Source organism: Papilio polytes, unplaced genomic scaffold, assembly GCF_000836215.1.
Source record: "Papilio polytes unplaced genomic scaffold, Ppol_1.0 DF824180.1, whole genome shotgun sequence".
Lineage (NCBI taxonomy): Eukaryota > Metazoa > Arthropoda > Insecta > Lepidoptera > Papilionidae > Papilio > Papilio polytes.
The window spans coordinates 913,715-928,777 of record NW_013525024.1 but is presented as its reverse complement, the minus strand read 5'-3'; the positions used below and the strand labels follow the sequence as shown (position 1 = coordinate 928,777).

The window sequence follows — 15,063 nt, the reverse complement described above, 5'->3', positions numbered from 1 at the left end:
AGTGTGTCTTTCTTAAATAATGTGAACCAATTTTAAACGTTTATCTAACAACTAGCGAGATAGTTGCTGATTCATTTTTATAAATGTTTTTTAAGGAACGAGAATCAGAAGATCTTTCGACAAGTTCAATATTCGGCAGCGCGAAAGCATCGCAAGAGGCAGATAATGTTCTTATAATTCAGGTAAACCAACTAAGTAAATTGTTGATTTTATTTACACTATTTATTTATTTAAAAAAATATTTTCTAACAGGACAAACGGCTAACAGCTGTTCGCGGAAAAAAATATTTACAAGTAGCTAAGAATCGGTACAGCGGAGACTTGGGTATCGTTCCATTAGACTTTGAAAAGGATTCTCTCAGCTATCAATCGAAGAAAAAGAAAGCGAAACAGGATGACCCTGACAAATTACTGGATGAATGTTTTGAAGATTACTCCATCGAGGATCAAGTGGCTGTAAATACTGCAAAGAGGAACACACAAAGTACGAAATCGCAAAATAAAAAAGAAAGTACAAGCTCATATTTAAGTGATATTTTAAATTCAAATAGAACCAGGTGAATAAATTTAGATTATATGTATATTTGTATATAACAGTTAATAAAAACTGTTACTAAGTTTACTGAGAAAACTATATAGACCAAATTTTCACTATCAGTATTATAATTCATATTTGCTAAACAACCAATTGTATAAAATCCTATCTCAATGGAATTTGTCAAGTTAAATAAAACAATAATGTATATAGTTTATACATTTCACAATGTGAATATATTTTCTTTATTTCATGTTATTTATAACCCAGTCATTAAATTACGTTTTGTGATACAATTGAAACATATACATATGTACAACAGATTATAAATAAAAGTAAAACATGTATGATGTTATAAATAATTTTTATAAATTATCTTGTTTATAAAGCATTTAGTAATCTTTAAACATAAGCAATGTTTAATAAAAAAATATAAATGATCCTATATACATATTTCTTTCAATATAATGTTTTAAATTAAAATATGCTTTTAATGTTATTTTGATAACAATTTTAGATAATGCACATTTTTATTATACTAAAAATGATTTTTTCAACTACAGTAAGTAGCAAACTATTTAATAAAGTGAACAGGATCTACCAAAGCTTCGTTTGTACGCTCCTGCTTCCTCTTGCATTTAGGGCAGGGTGTGTTTGCATTCAGACATTTGGCATGAAACACGCTAGAACATTCATCACATCTGTATGTTGTGCTTGTTTCAAAAGGATATAATATTTTTGGATCTCTGCACACTTCACATATGAAACCTTTCTGGCTACAGAGCCAACAATCGAGCACATGTGATCTGGCAAAACTAACAACTTTTTCTAGCTGCAACACTAAGGAACCATTTGGTATCTGTGCAAGATCAGATATTGTGTACAAATGCACATGGTCATACAAATATTCTCTCGGCCACACTTTCTTTTGTAACTCCTCAATCACTGGCTCACGACAAGTAAATATATAACTTCTCAGAAAATTAAGTTGTATCCTCAAATCATGAAGATGTGCCATGTCTGATACACCGGAGTATATTTTAGGATTCAGTTTCTTCATGTTTATCCATGGATTATGTTGAAATTCCAATAAGAAGAGAGCTGACCTTTTAGATACTGGATATCTTTTAAAATCCCAGTTATGTATAACTCGTGCCGGAATTATAAAAACATTTGGATCCATACAATTGGAGCAATAGTACTCTCCGGTGTAAGCGCAAACTTTTGCTTTAGAAACTATACTGCCAAGTAAATCTTGACAGCCTTTACACTGATAGTTTTGATGATCCAGACCTTTCTCCCTAGAAAGTGATCCTAGTTGTTGTACTAATTTATGCAACTCTTGCACTGTGAAAGAACCAGTTGAAGTGTTTGGTACAATTTCAAAATCTAAACCATGCATCGCCAGATCCTCCGGTGTGGCAGTTTCAACTGTTAGATCACAAATATCACTATCCTCACTTGTTAATTTTAATTCCTTATGAATGTCTTTCATTATATCCCTCAAATTTGATGTATTGATTTGGGTATCACCAAAGTTACTTGATTGGTCAACTAAAGATGATAAACTTTTTAATTCTGGAGTTTTAATAAGACTACTGCCATGTGATGAGTTTGAATTAACAGATGTGGTCAATTCATCTTTGCTTTCGGCCGACCATCCCTTGCCACACAGGGAATTGCCAGTGACAAGAACATCCAAGGTGTTTACAAAATCGGCTGACTCGATAGATGATGGAAATTCCTGATCTTGACTAGTTGTTGGTTTTTCAATGTCTACAGAGTCTGATGCAATAACCTCCTTTGGTGATTCTTCTTTGTCTTCTTCTAAATTCTGTTTTATGTCTTCTGATTTCACAGTTTGGCTAGTAACATCAAGGGAATCCTTTGATAAAATAAAATTTAAAGCCTCATCTTCATTTAATGCCCACATCTTACCAAATTCTGTGAGATGAGGACTGTGTGTCGGAGTTGATGACAATTTTGTTTTAGTTTCATCAGAAAGTGTACTGGCAACATCAAGCCCAGCACTAATTGGGGCAGCTCTCATAGTAGGTACCCATATTCCAGCCTGCATCAAAACCTGTTCAGGCCATTGGTTTAATAAACTTGAATTAGTAGGTAAATTAAACTGTACACATGATTCCAGACCTTGAACAAGCTTCTGAGCCACCTCTAATATCTCTGCATCACACACAAATGCGGATCTGTTATAGAATGGTTTAACAGCAGAAATATTCTTCAGTAGAGTAGCCATGTAAGATGACAACAAACACTCATTAAGTGCAATTCGTAGCCATGCTCTGCATTGCCCTATTTCTGTGTTTATTTGAGGCAATGAGGATATCTGATCAATATTCTGACGATGTGATAAGATAAGTACTAGCGGCCAGAAACTTGATTGCGGCCGATAGTCAGGATCGCTAGATATTACATTTTTGGCTTTCCTTAAAAAAGTGTCTTTCAAACCGTGAAGGAAAACAGCTTCCAACGCCATACATAGCGTATTTGTTGAGTCCGTCGATCCAAGAACACTATGAAAGTTATCATCAAATTGGCTATTGTATTGTATATCTTTCACACAGTCTGATAAATTGTTTACTAATGATTCCTTGAGAATGGAATCACGACTGTGTTTGTTGAAGCTAGATGCTACACTCTTGAAAAACGACATTTTCCTTACTTATTAATATGTAACATTACTGGAAATAGTAACGTGTATTGTTTTAGCACTATAGTCGCAATAGAACCCACATCACACATATATTTTTTTCAAAACATAAAACAAATTGCGAAGTGCAAATGGTAAACACAGTCACAATAACAAATGTCAAAAATGTTGTTGCCAGGTGCTTCATATTTTTTTTTTATAAATAGGCGTGAAATGTTAAAATCCTATTACCTATAAGATATATCAATCACCTCTTGTTATATTTATTTAATTCAAGTACATAAAATAAGAGGATACTCTATTTTTTCATAAAATAAAGTTAATTGGCTTTGACCTTTAATAAACGGACTAACTACCTCGTGCATTCATTTTTGTACCACTGTGAAATATAAACTACTGCTGTTAGAGTGTCTGTGCAGTATAAACAAAATAAAAATTAATACATGTCGAGGCAGTACTTTTAATTGTCGGAGAAAAGTGCCAAAATACACACGACCTAGTATAATGTCATTGTGAACATGATTGGCCAAGTGTTTGCCTAATCCCTTTCTTTATCATCAAAGTTTATTGGCGGTCACGTTATGTCACTGTAATGTCAAACTTTTTACTTCTTATAATCTCCTGTCAAACGATTTAAGTGTTTACGATACATTGTAGTCTGCCGTATTTATTTATATTTTGTTCACCTGTTATAGTAAACATTTTGTTCTTCGGTATTTTAGCAGATAGTAGATTTGAATAAGTATGAGTAGATAAAATCCACGTCAGTTTACAAAGGTTTCTCTTGTTGACAACGAAATGTTAATATTTTATTTTTTAATTTTCTTATCATGTGCTTCTCAAATATCAACTTCGATTGATAACTATAGTAAAGTCGAAAAGCATGGTCAAGGTAGATTTTGTATTGTATAATTTATATATATTTGATCATATATCAGAGAATAGATAGTAGTATTTATCAAAATCCAATGTCTTAACTTATTGTAAAGTAATTTTCTTGTTTCATAACAGTTGCACTCTACCTATGCATCGTCTCCTCGTCCTCGTTGCACTACACTATATACATCTTTTCAAATACAACAAATTCAACTAATCCCCAGTCAAATTAAAAAAACAAAAGATTTTATTTTATATTTATGAATGAGCTTGAAATATTTTAGAGTTACTACTTTGTCGAAAATGTGGTGCCGACGTTGCAGATTCGCATTACATTTTCACTAAAATCAGTCCTGGGTCTCGGAATACTGAAAAGCAAAACTTATTTGGAAGGCACAATATAACTGTGCAAACATTAGTAAACCCATTTGGGGTAAAATTTGATATTATAACAATGGAAAAGGCAAGATGTCAAAATATAGGACCAGTTAAGTGTACAATATTTCAATTATTATTACATAAATACAAATAACTTTATTTAAATTGATAAAATCTCTTTTTGCATCTTTATTGTTTTCAGAGGCATTTAATCTGGACCTTACACAGTTTTAGATGTTGAATTTACTTACATTTAAAACATTTTTTTTTAGAATCAAGGTGCAGATTCTTGGTTTCCAGGATATACATGGAGAATCTGCACATGCCCACATTGTGGTCACCACTTGGGCTGGACATTTGAAAGCAATGATAAAGACAGTCCAAAAGACCATATAGCTTATTTTCATGGAATAATATTAAGCAATATACTGGGAGAAAACTGTAAGTTCTTATGTAGAAGTTGTTTCAATTCATTGGTTAAAATTATTATATACTAGCTGCTGCTTGTGACACTGTCTGCGTGAAATATAAAATAATAAATGAGATATTGCCTATATAACTCACAGATAAATAATTACCTTTAACAGTGAAAGAATTTTTAAAATTCAAATCTATCCTCTTTATAATATTCGTATTAGTGAAGAAAATGTTTGTCAAACCAAACCTTGTCTTTGTTTATACAAGTGTTTTCAGAACAATATATGTTCTGAGCATGTAGTTTTTTTTTTCATTTTAAATTTAATTTGTTTTTATAGTTACAGATTCACTCATCATGATGCCAAAAATGTACAGGATGTAGACATAATTTTGCCGAGATTTTCATAAATTAAATACTTTTACAAAAGACATGCTAAGCAATAAGATTAAAGATTGAATTATATATTTTATACATGTATGAAAAATAAAAAATGTTTTAATGTTTATGGATAATTATTTATTTCACAATGAGTAAATTATCCTTAATCACCTTACATCTAGATACAAATTGTCAACAGCTAAATTATGTTTAGTCAGTAGCTAGAAAATGTGTAAAACAATACTTTTATTGAACAAACATGTCTAATTTTTGAAGATGATTTATAGAATTTTATAGACCTTAATCTAGAATCCAATGTTCTAATAGATAATATTTTATGCCTGTTATTATAAATTATTTTTACTTTCTTGCACATAATAAACTGAATATGTAAGTTAATTATTTATTAACTGTTATACAAGATAGTGCTACAAATGGACCAATGAAAAAGTGGATAACCTAAATACTAATTACATACTAGTTGGAGTTAATCATCAACCACACACAAAACTAGAGATTAAATGTCAAAGCTTTATTTATTTTGTTATTTGCTTCTTTTCTATTATGAAATACTGTTATTGCACTTTATGCAACACATTTTATATTTTCATCAATCTTTTATTTTAAACAAACTTTTTATTATGCGCTAGCAAACCTCTGATGTAAGGTTTGAGCAGTAGCTGCTGGTGTGGGGGTGAAATTAACTCCAACTGGGACCTCACTTTCACTAGAACTGGTCGCCAAACTTTTTCCCTGTATTGCAGCAATCTCTTTTTGTAGCTTGGGATTGAGTATCTGTTTATTAACAAATTTGCGACCAACCCCACGGTTTACTCCTCTACCTCGTCCGCGTCCCCGCCCTCGACCACGTGACCTGTTACTTGTATTCGATTGGTTGGACCGACTAGATCTGTTTGATCTATTTGAACCCATTGATTTAACGCTACCTGTCCCTCGTCGAGTTCTATACCCACCAAACTGATTGTTAAATTGCGCTAAGCTTTGTGAGTTCAAGTAATTACCATTACCTACACTATTTCTGCGTCTTTTGGCAAAATCATTTGCTACACTAACAGTAAGCTGTGAAGGTGAATTGAAGGAATTACGTCTAGACCGTGTAAATGTCTGTGATTTTATGATTGAATTGTTTAACATAAGGTTCTGTCTTTGCTCTTTAATTATTTGGTCAGAACGTAATCCCACATTGCTATATTTCCTTGTAGCAAAACCTTGACCCCGCTTAGCAATACCCCTTTTAGCAACTGCAAGTGGACGATAAGCATTATTAGCACCACCCCTACGAGTTGTTATTCCAAGTCGACTATGAATCCCATTTTGTGTTCGAGAATTTGAATTACTGCGAAGAAGTCTGGTTTGAATACCACCTGAAACAAATTCACAAAATTCATTGTTGTGATACTTATATCAAGCAATGTTTTGTATGATGTAATTAACTATTACCTATTTTTAACTGTATTAATGACAATGTATTTAGAAAAAAAAGAATATAAAAATTAACCACAATGACATGAAATGCTTAGTATCTTTAGATTTATTTGGCTAGTTGAAAATATAAATTTACTATACCTCTGCCTCTACCACGAAAATTGTTCCTTCTTACTAGCTGAGGCATATCATCTTGATGTTCTTCAAGTCCAGCTCTTCCTTTGGGAGTTAAGCCTCTTATCGCAGATCGCGATCTCGACGCTGACCTAGCCCGAGAAGAAGAACGTCTCTGTTGGCGTGACCTAGAGCGATTTCTTGATTGAGAACGACCGCGAGATTGGGAGCGACTACGAGATTGTGAACGGCCGCGCGACTGTGACCGGCCCCCGGCACGGCCTTGGCGTGCGCCAGGAGTATCTGGCCGAGCCGAACCACCGCCTCGACCTCTGCGGCCACCGCGACCACCACCGCCACGACCACGTATGGTCCCGCCGCCTCTTCCTCGGGATTTATTTGTACGGTTTTGTTTTATAATGTCATCTAAAACAAACCAAACCCAACTTTGATAAAATGTGACTAGAATTGAAAGTTGATGTCAAAACAAAATTTATTAGAAACATGATACAAAATATCATATTTATATTCAATTTACTTACCCAATGACATATTTACCGAATCAGTCATCGTGTCACAATTATTTTTATCCACACCAAAACTATTCACTTCGAGTCCTCTTTATTACTTTTACATAAAAGTGCAAGCATAAAAATCATACGACGATTTAGTTTTATGATAAATTTACAAAAATAAACGAAAACAGGTAAAGTAAATGTGCTTCTTTTCTATAAACATTGGAGGTAATTTCCATAGAGCAAAAGCAAAGAGTATAAAAGTTGCCAGATGTGAAGTAAATTTTTGCAGGAATCACATTGACCATTATAAATGGTCCATCCAAGGAGGCTATGAACCATTATATTTTGTGTCTATTTAATTTTCGCACTGATGGATGTGGTAAAGTTTTCCAAGATTTACTGTCATTAAGATCAAAAGGCGCGATTAAGTCATACTCTTATTAATATTATAAATGCGAAACTGCTATACGAATTACGATATTTGACAGATGTAGAGGATAGTCTGGAAAAACACATAGGCTACTTACAAACTACATACTTTGTTTTTTTTAATTCCGCGCGGACGGAGTCGCGGACGAAAGCTAGTATTACATATTTATAACATATCATAATAAAAAGAAAATATAGAAATACATCACTAAAAAATACGTTATTCAAACAGAAAAAATGTGTTGTAAATACTGTTAATGTTATAATCGAATTAATAAAACTAATGAATAATAAATCACTTCCTTGAAACAGACGGTTCTTAGTCTGAGATTTACATATAAACAAACAAAAGAAAGGTCATTTTCTCTTGTAAATCCACCCACTCACCCATTAAATTCTTTTCTGCTGCCCATCCTATACTACTCTTATTAGAAAAGAGTGTTATTAAAAAGAAGAGGTCTACTAAAAGATTATGTGTTAGGAATAGCAGGAAAGTAAAACCATACTGTTTATAATTATTATTTGTATTCAATAAAAATCAAATGGCAAATTGCCCTTGCAATTGTCACTGTTGCACAAACACCCTTTTCTACCATATTCTACATTGACTTCAATATTTAGACCATTGTAAGATTTTGAGCCATAGTCTATTGTTATTTCATGATTATGTGTAATTTCTGTAAGACTAAATATAGCGAGTTTTGGTAATGGAGTGTTAACTCTGACGGGTAGAATAAAACAATTTGGTTCACAACTATGATTTATATAACGGCCAATACTACCAAAGGTAGATGGATCAACAAAAGTCTGTGTTACCTTCCCATTGGAATGTTCATTTAAACAAAATATAAAATTCATTTTCATGTTCATTATATTCATTTGATGCCTCTTAAGGGCTTGTGATTTTGTTATAATTTCTCCAGCATACTCACATATGTATGAACCTTTGTTTATAGGGTGTTTTGTGAACAAACCAAAACCTTTTTCTTTAATATCGCAGGGTTTAACAATCAAGCCTTCGAGAGGGCCTACTTGTACTAATTTATTTCCACAGTAACTGTTACATGAACATAAATCATTACACTCAAATATTGTCTTGTCATTCTTGTAGTCAATAATTTTGTAAGTTTTTAAGTTGTTACTATCTGAGAATGTATAATTTCTTCCCCTAGAGTTATAAATACATAAACAGGTCTCGTCTAAGCAATTTCTTGTACATTCACATTTACATGAAAGTTGTGAATTGTAGTTGTTTAATAATTCTTCATATTCTACATTGTCTTCAGCTGGTCCTGGTATATTTTCAACTACATATATTAAGTCAGGACTAATGTGATCATAACTATCATTCATGTTATTTTTGAACAGAATTTTATTAAGAATATTTGCATAGAATAATTGTATTCTGTAAAAGGAAAGGATGTATGGTTGTTTGTTTTTTATATCTACTAAGGAAAAATAGAATCTATTAACTTATCGTTTTATTCACTCACTTTTTAAGGTTTCAATTCAGTAGTTTTTAAAACTTGTATTCAACTTGAATTTGAAACAAAATGTCAGTGTCAAATGTCACTAGAGATATAGATAAGAGGGGGGCTCAAGGAAAGATTTCCATAGATAATCTCTCCCCTTTTTTGAGAAGATTTTTTTAGAATAAAGCGAAACAAAAGAAGGAAAAAATCTTATCTGGGAAAGGCCACCACAAGCTTCAGAGAAACAAAATTATTGAAGCTAGTTTTTATATCAATAATGAGACAAGTAATAATGGACTAATTGTAGTCACTGCCATCTATTGATAGTCCTATCAACTAGTACTATGTCATATCGCCCAACGAAGATGAAATAAGCTCGCTCAGCCGAAGTAGGTATACGACAGTTGTCTGTACACGAATGTGCCGCCGCGCAAGCGCAATGTCGTGACGTGACGTAATTGTCCATTCATACTTTTTGTTCATTCATTTAGACTAAATATCTTATTGACGAAGTGTTGTGATAATCAAGATACTATATGAGACATTAAACTACATTAACTTGTGTTTTTACTGATTCAATTCATGGTTGTGAAGTGAAATCTGTGTAATAAATTTCCAAAAAGTGCATTCATTGATGAATTGGAGTGCATGTATCAAGCACATGCGCAATGCAAGTATGAATTCATTCGATTTCAATTGCATTGAAAACCGTCATTTATATTTGGAGTTTTTAAATCAAAACGTACGTTTTCACATGTTCGGGTTTTAACTGTCCAGTTAACTCTAACTTGTTGAAAACAGGCTCAAGTAGAACATTACGACACTCCGGAAGTGGCGGGACAAGCCGGCCGAGGGGCTCGTTCCGAAAGAGATAACAGCGGATGAAAGAGATAAACAGTTATGGATTTAACATGGCGGACGAAACGCGTAAAGTGCGAGTTGAAGAAAGATTAAAAATAAAGATCGGTAAGTAATATTCACGATTATTTTCTATTTTCTGAATGGATTTTAGACATATTGTTTCTATAGGGCAATAAGTTAATACATATATGAGTGTAGCACTGATCCCTGACTGTTGTTGTCATAGTGGTGAACAGGTGGTGCCCAAATAACGTAGGTTTCCAAGTTTTATTTAAATTCTCGCAATATGTACCTATGATTAGCAAACAATAAGTTTGCTTTTAGTGTCCTTTTAAGAAATCATAGTTACCATTAGTTAGGAAGGCCTAGTCCTTTTGTTTTTGTCGTGAGGTGGTTTGACAGTTGGTTCAGAGTTTATGAATGAATCGTCGTGAACACAATGAACTCGTGTTTAGATCATGTTAGATTAGATATTTGTTGCATGTACACTATTGTATAATTATTTTATGGATAGCATCATACTATCATTTTCTTATATGAACTAAATAAGAGTGAATAACATGAGATCTTTAATTGAATAAAACTCCATTATTTGTTTTTAACATCACATTGAGAGAAAGCTGATTTTTCGGCTTATTTATTTTTTATTAAAAATATATGTGGGTAACAAAGTTCATCAATGTTAACTATGTCCCAAATCTTATTGATATAAGTTACTATAATAATGTACATCTATTATAAATAAAATCTAAGAAAAGTGTTAAAATTAATAAAAAACCATTACTTTCAGAAATTGTTTATTGAAAATGAACCATGTTCAGAACTAAAGAGAATAACCAAATAGAAACAAAACACTTGCTCTATTTTAAATATTAAGAGACCTCTTTGAATTAAATATTAATATGTACACCTACAAAATATTTAATATACATTCCAGTATATGATTTCTATTAAAGTTAACACATTTATTGCCTTCATCTTTCGAGGTGAGATCACTTTCATGCAAAAAGACTGTAGTCGCATTATATGTGGTACTGCAAAATAATAAAAATAACAATTATATTGGTAATGTTTATATTGGTACTAGTTTGGGCCCGCAACTTTATTCACATGAAATAAAAAAAAAGTGTGTAGCCTATGTGTTTTTCCAGACTATCCTCTACATCTATACCAAATTTCATTGAAATCTGTAAAGCCGTTTAGGCTACAAACTCTAGCAAACATCCATCCATCTAAACTTTCACATTTATAATATTAGTATGAAGTATGATTTAGCAAAGTTAGTATTTTGATTTTAGTTTTGTAACTCAGATATTCTATAAAAAATAAATAGGTTTAAGAAGGTGGAGATATAAAAATTGGAGCCACAATAAGACATTTTATCTGTAGAAATTTGAATAGTGTTTCTGAAATTGTTGAGGTTATAAATTGCATCATTTAATAATATCAATTTGTACAAAATGCATTGTTAGTCACATGTAGTTGTAAGTCGGAGAGATAGGTACATTGGTGATTGATTTGTGTGGGTGTCAGAGCGAGTGCATAAATCTATGATAAGGAGAAGTGTGTCTGCTAAGATAAGGATGCAGTACGCCTTCCGGGGCATGACCCGTGACCCGATGTTCTCTGCCAACTCCGCTATCACATACAATGAACCCAGTTGTAGTTGACCCTATCCAAACCCTAATTTAGATGTTGGGTCTGTAATCAGTGGAATGTTATTGTCTTTTCATACGTAATTATCGTTCTATTTAAGAAAATTTGTAGTGAAATAGTTTACATTATGTTATTAATAATTTTGAGATTTGCTTTTATTCTTGCTTCATATATTTGTATGAATAAATCTCACTAATGTGATGGACAATTTGTAGGAATAATGTTTCATATGGCTATAATTGAAAACCCTAGTTCCATTCAAATTTTGTCATCTGTCAGATTGTAAACAGCACTGACGAAGCGAAGTTTTTAAGAATTGCATCAGTATTTGGCCTCTAAATATCTAAAAACACATTTTGTGTTTGACATAGTATGTTTATAGATCCTATTTTGTCCTATAAGCTACATTGTTAGGGAATGTTTTATAATAATAATTAACTGTCTATTTCTTGTTTATGGCTCTCCTACAGCGGATTGGGCCAGCGTCATTAACTGTCTAATTTAATGGTAAAAATAAATAATTTGTCATAAAAATCATGGGTTACTACAGCGGGACCAAATTATGTTCCATGGTATGTTAGGCAGAACCTCGCTGCGGCCGATAAAGTTAATGCATATGGTAACTTCCGTCGTGCCCGCGCCTTATCTACAATACACCTTTGTTCTTACCACCAATTAGTCAGCCCATCCATACATGCTAATGATAGTTGCATATTGTTACACTGCATCCCCACTGTAAAATGACTTGTATAAAACATGTTTATTTGTATATCTCTCTTGGTCTCCTTGGAAAGTAATGAATAGAGACAAGAATGACACACACTTTTATTTGAACCACATATTATAGTTGTTAGTAGTTCACAGTTTTACTTGTTGGTTCTTTATTGGCTGTCATATAATTATTTCTAATATATTAATTTTAAATTTTTCTGTAACTGTAATAATGCCTAAATTTTTGTATTTTGGATATGCACATATGTGTGTGCGAAGTGATTACTGTGAAAAATCTACACAAAAACTATAATTTTCATATACCTAGATAGCTCAGTGGCTTGTTTCAAACTTCAAGCATAGCTTATGTTAGTAGTAGGAACTAGTATGTTTTGTGATTTCTACAAAAGATGTATGGATTTTTTTGTTTAATAGATTTGGACAAATTAAAGGAATAAGCCAAACTTCTTTTGTTTCAGGAGATGAATTCTCCTGAATAGGATTTAATTTATCTATTACAGTTAATAATCATCACAGTTGTATAAAGTTTTTGTTTTTTCTGTAATCATGGAATAAAAAGTTGTCCCTAATAAATTTAAAGCAGACAATTGAGTTTAAGTAAATGATCTTGTAGATTACATTTGCGAATGAATTTAATGTAAACACGCGATGCACTCGAAATGAGTTAAATATACGTAGCTCTCAAAGCAACGTGTAAAAACGGTATGCCATACATTTAGGTATTAAGTAATTTGTTTATAAATGCGATAAGCTCGAGTGATACTCCACCGATAAGGTCCGTCGCTACACGCCAGCTCGCTCGTTACTTGTCTCACGTACCATTTCGTTTTGTCCTTTTTTGACCAAAATAAAAAAGTAAAAAATGTCTATGTGTAGGTTAAGTATCCACTTTTCACAATTTTCCCACTGAACATTGAATGTATGAGATTTCGAGTTGTGCCATTATCTTACGCCCGTGGTTTTATGTAAATTTAATGTGAGCTCTAATCTAAATTACAGTATATAGTATAATTCTTATTTTAATTTGTGACTCATACTCTCTCTTTTGCTTCCCAGCTGAGTTTGAATATGGCGTAACTTTATAAAACACTAGTTTTTGCTCGCGTCTTCGTCTCGGTGGAATTAAAAAATAAAAGAAATTAGCCTATGTGTTCTTCCAGACTATCCTGTACATATATGCCAAATTATCGAGATCCATTCAGCAGTTTAGGGTACAAACTGTAACAAACATCCATCCATCTAAACTTTCGCATTTTTAATATCAGTAAGATAAACATTTTAATTTCCAACGGTAGTTCCTTTGAACCCTAAGGAGCTTTTATCGTAATAAAACCTCGGAGTAGGAATTCCTTAAAGTTGTTTTGAAACGAAATCTCCCTTAGTGTCCCTTAAGGGTCTCCTTTAGTAAGAGTTTAATAGTACACTAGTGGGAATGGTTTAGAAGTGCGTGTAGCACAGGATATGCGACTAGTAATATTAGCAGTGCGTGGTGTCGCGGTGCGGTGTTGTAAAGTCAATGAGCCACAGCGCCGATCTGAGCGTGGCATTGACACTATCCGGTGCGCGCGGTCACCGCTACGTTTGTATAAATTGATATCTTGTAACGTTCTGCTTTCCTCTCGCACTGCCTCGCCTTGTAATGTACGTTTTAGCTCGCTATGCATAGTTTTTATGACCACATAATGTACGCCGAAAGGACACCGCTCCATATCTACAAGCTCGCTCCATATCTCTTCCTACAAGTCAAGATGAGGCCCTAGTTTTACATAGTGCGGTTATTTTATAAACATCAATCAGAATATATAGACCTTTGCTCTTTTCATCCATGGATATGTTTGGCGCAGTGTATTGATTATTATCTTTGTTCATTTAATGAGATAGAAAATGAATAGTATTTCAATTCATTAAATTGTTACTTGTTTTATGTAAATTTCAAACAGGCTTTGCACGTTGCGTGTTATTTAATGATATTCAGATTTACAAACGTGATGATTGTCTGAAAGAATGCAATTGTAAACATTAAAGTTATCATTCAACACAAAATACCTGTCATTTGTCCTTTTGTTTTTGAACAAAGTGAATTCTTTGCGGCATATATGAATATATCGACTTGGTTTAGAATTAACAAATATGTGACTCATTGGAGACATGTTTTAGTTTCTAGTATTACGATAACAAGTAACACTGAATTGAATTGACGAATATTTTAACATAATGAATGGAAATGGATCATTACCAAGTTGACAACAATTTTCTTTCATGTAACGTATTCGGTCAAAGAATTTTGTTGATATCAACTAATCACTACATCTAAATTATGTAGTTGCCATGTGATCGTATTTCTTTAATGCAACTTGTATGTATATACTTTTTAAAATTCTTAAACATAAGTTATGTTTCTTTATATGTATTTTTTGTAAAGAAATTTGACATAGCTTAACATAATTCAATTTTTCAAATTAATATTCATGGAATTTATTTTTTATTTGGTTTCAAAATGATAATTTTCTTTGAGACGGATTATGAAGTCTAGAGCAACTGCTAAGGGGTGTCGCAGGCTCGGCTAGCTGTCGGGTGGT

The 15,063-nt window shown here is 32.7% G+C and overlaps 6 protein-coding genes across 6 annotated transcripts in view; 3 read left to right on the top strand and 3 right to left on the bottom strand.

The window, feature by feature from the left end:
• LOC106110986 (twinkle protein, mitochondrial) overlaps nucleotides 1-1,020 on the top strand; it is a 4,690-nt gene extending 3,670 nt beyond the window's left edge. Inside the window, exons 7-8 of the mRNA XM_013292955.1 lie at nucleotides 89-182; nucleotides 253-1,020. Of these exons, the coding sequence (XP_013148409.1) occupies nucleotides 89-182; nucleotides 253-561 (403 nt within the window). The 3' untranslated portion in view covers nucleotides 562-1,020. The remainder of the gene's footprint in view (nucleotides 1-88; nucleotides 183-252) is intronic.
• A 32-nt stretch (nucleotides 1,021-1,052) lies between these two features.
• LOC106111202 lies at nucleotides 1,053-3,361 on the bottom strand. Its single transcript, XM_013293217.1, has one exon. It carries the CDS (start codon nucleotides 3,207-3,209, stop codon nucleotides 1,110-1,112), a length of 2,100 nt encoding a protein of 699 aa, XP_013148671.1. The 5' UTR covers nucleotides 3,210-3,361; the 3' UTR covers nucleotides 1,053-1,109.
• Nucleotides 3,362-3,811: 450 nt separating this feature from the next.
• On the top strand, nucleotides 3,812-5,822 carry LOC106111218 (protein cereblon homolog). The gene is made up of 4 exons (XM_013293236.1): nucleotides 3,812-4,098; nucleotides 4,367-4,569; nucleotides 4,733-4,901; nucleotides 5,216-5,822. Exons 1-4 carry the CDS (start codon nucleotides 4,005-4,007, stop codon nucleotides 5,257-5,259), a joined length of 510 nt encoding a protein of 169 aa, XP_013148690.1. The 5' UTR covers nucleotides 3,812-4,004; the 3' UTR covers nucleotides 5,260-5,822.
• A 48-nt stretch (nucleotides 5,823-5,870) lies between these two features.
• On the bottom strand, nucleotides 5,871-7,587 carry LOC106111217 (serine/arginine repetitive matrix protein 2-like). The gene is made up of 3 exons (XM_013293235.1): nucleotides 7,359-7,587; nucleotides 6,844-7,242; nucleotides 5,871-6,641 (listed from the first exon to the last, which is right to left on the bottom strand). Exons 1-3 carry the CDS (start codon nucleotides 7,384-7,386, stop codon nucleotides 5,896-5,898), a joined length of 1,173 nt encoding a protein of 390 aa, XP_013148689.1. The 5' UTR covers nucleotides 7,387-7,587; the 3' UTR covers nucleotides 5,871-5,895.
• Nucleotides 7,588-8,271: 684 nt separating this feature from the next.
• LOC106111062 (probable histone-lysine N-methyltransferase set-23) lies at nucleotides 8,272-9,290 on the bottom strand. Its single transcript, XM_013293029.1, has 2 exons — nucleotides 9,257-9,290; nucleotides 8,272-9,168 (listed from the first exon to the last, which is right to left on the bottom strand). The coding sequence occupies exon 2, from the start codon at nucleotides 9,114-9,116 to the stop codon at nucleotides 8,292-8,294; it is 825 nt and encodes a 274-aa protein (XP_013148483.1). The 5' UTR covers nucleotides 9,117-9,168; nucleotides 9,257-9,290; the 3' UTR covers nucleotides 8,272-8,291.
• Nucleotides 9,291-9,627: 337 nt separating this feature from the next.
• Nucleotides 9,628-15,063, top strand: part of LOC106110985 (GTPase-activating protein) — a 29,109-nt gene continuing 23,673 nt past the window's right edge. The window contains exon 1 of the mRNA XM_013292954.1: nucleotides 9,628-10,201. Within this exon, the coding sequence (XP_013148408.1) occupies nucleotides 10,117-10,201 (85 nt within the window). The 5' untranslated portion in view covers nucleotides 9,628-10,116. The remainder of the gene's footprint in view (nucleotides 10,202-15,063) is intronic.

Coding starts and splice junctions, on each gene's coding strand:
- LOC106111202 (XM_013293217.1), bottom strand. CDS start 3,209: ATGTCGTTTTTCAAGAGTGTAGCATCTAGCTTCAACAAACACAGTCGT.
- LOC106111218 (XM_013293236.1), top strand. CDS start 4,005: ATGTTAATATTTTATTTTTTAATTTTCTTATCATGTGCTTCTCAAATA. Junction 4,570..4,732: donor GATGTCAAAATATAGGACCA/GTTAAGTGTACA, acceptor ATTTTTTTTTAG/AATCAAGGTGCAGATTCTTG. Junction 4,902..5,215: donor CAATATACTGGGAGAAAACT/GTAAGTTCTTAT, acceptor TTGTTTTTATAG/TTACAGATTCACTCATCATG.
- LOC106111217 (XM_013293235.1), bottom strand. CDS start 7,386: ATGACTGATTCGGTAAATATGTCATTGG. Junction 7,243..7,358: donor TTCGGTAAATATGTCATTGG/GTAAGTAAATTG, acceptor GGTTTGTTTTAG/ATGACATTATAAAACAAAAC. Junction 6,642..6,843: donor TTTTCGTGGTAGAGGCAGAG/GTATAGTAAATT, acceptor AATTTGTTTCAG/GTGGTATTCAAACCAGACTT.
- LOC106111062 (XM_013293029.1), bottom strand. CDS start 9,116: ATGAATGATAGTTATGATCACATTAGTCCTGACTTAATATATGTAGTT.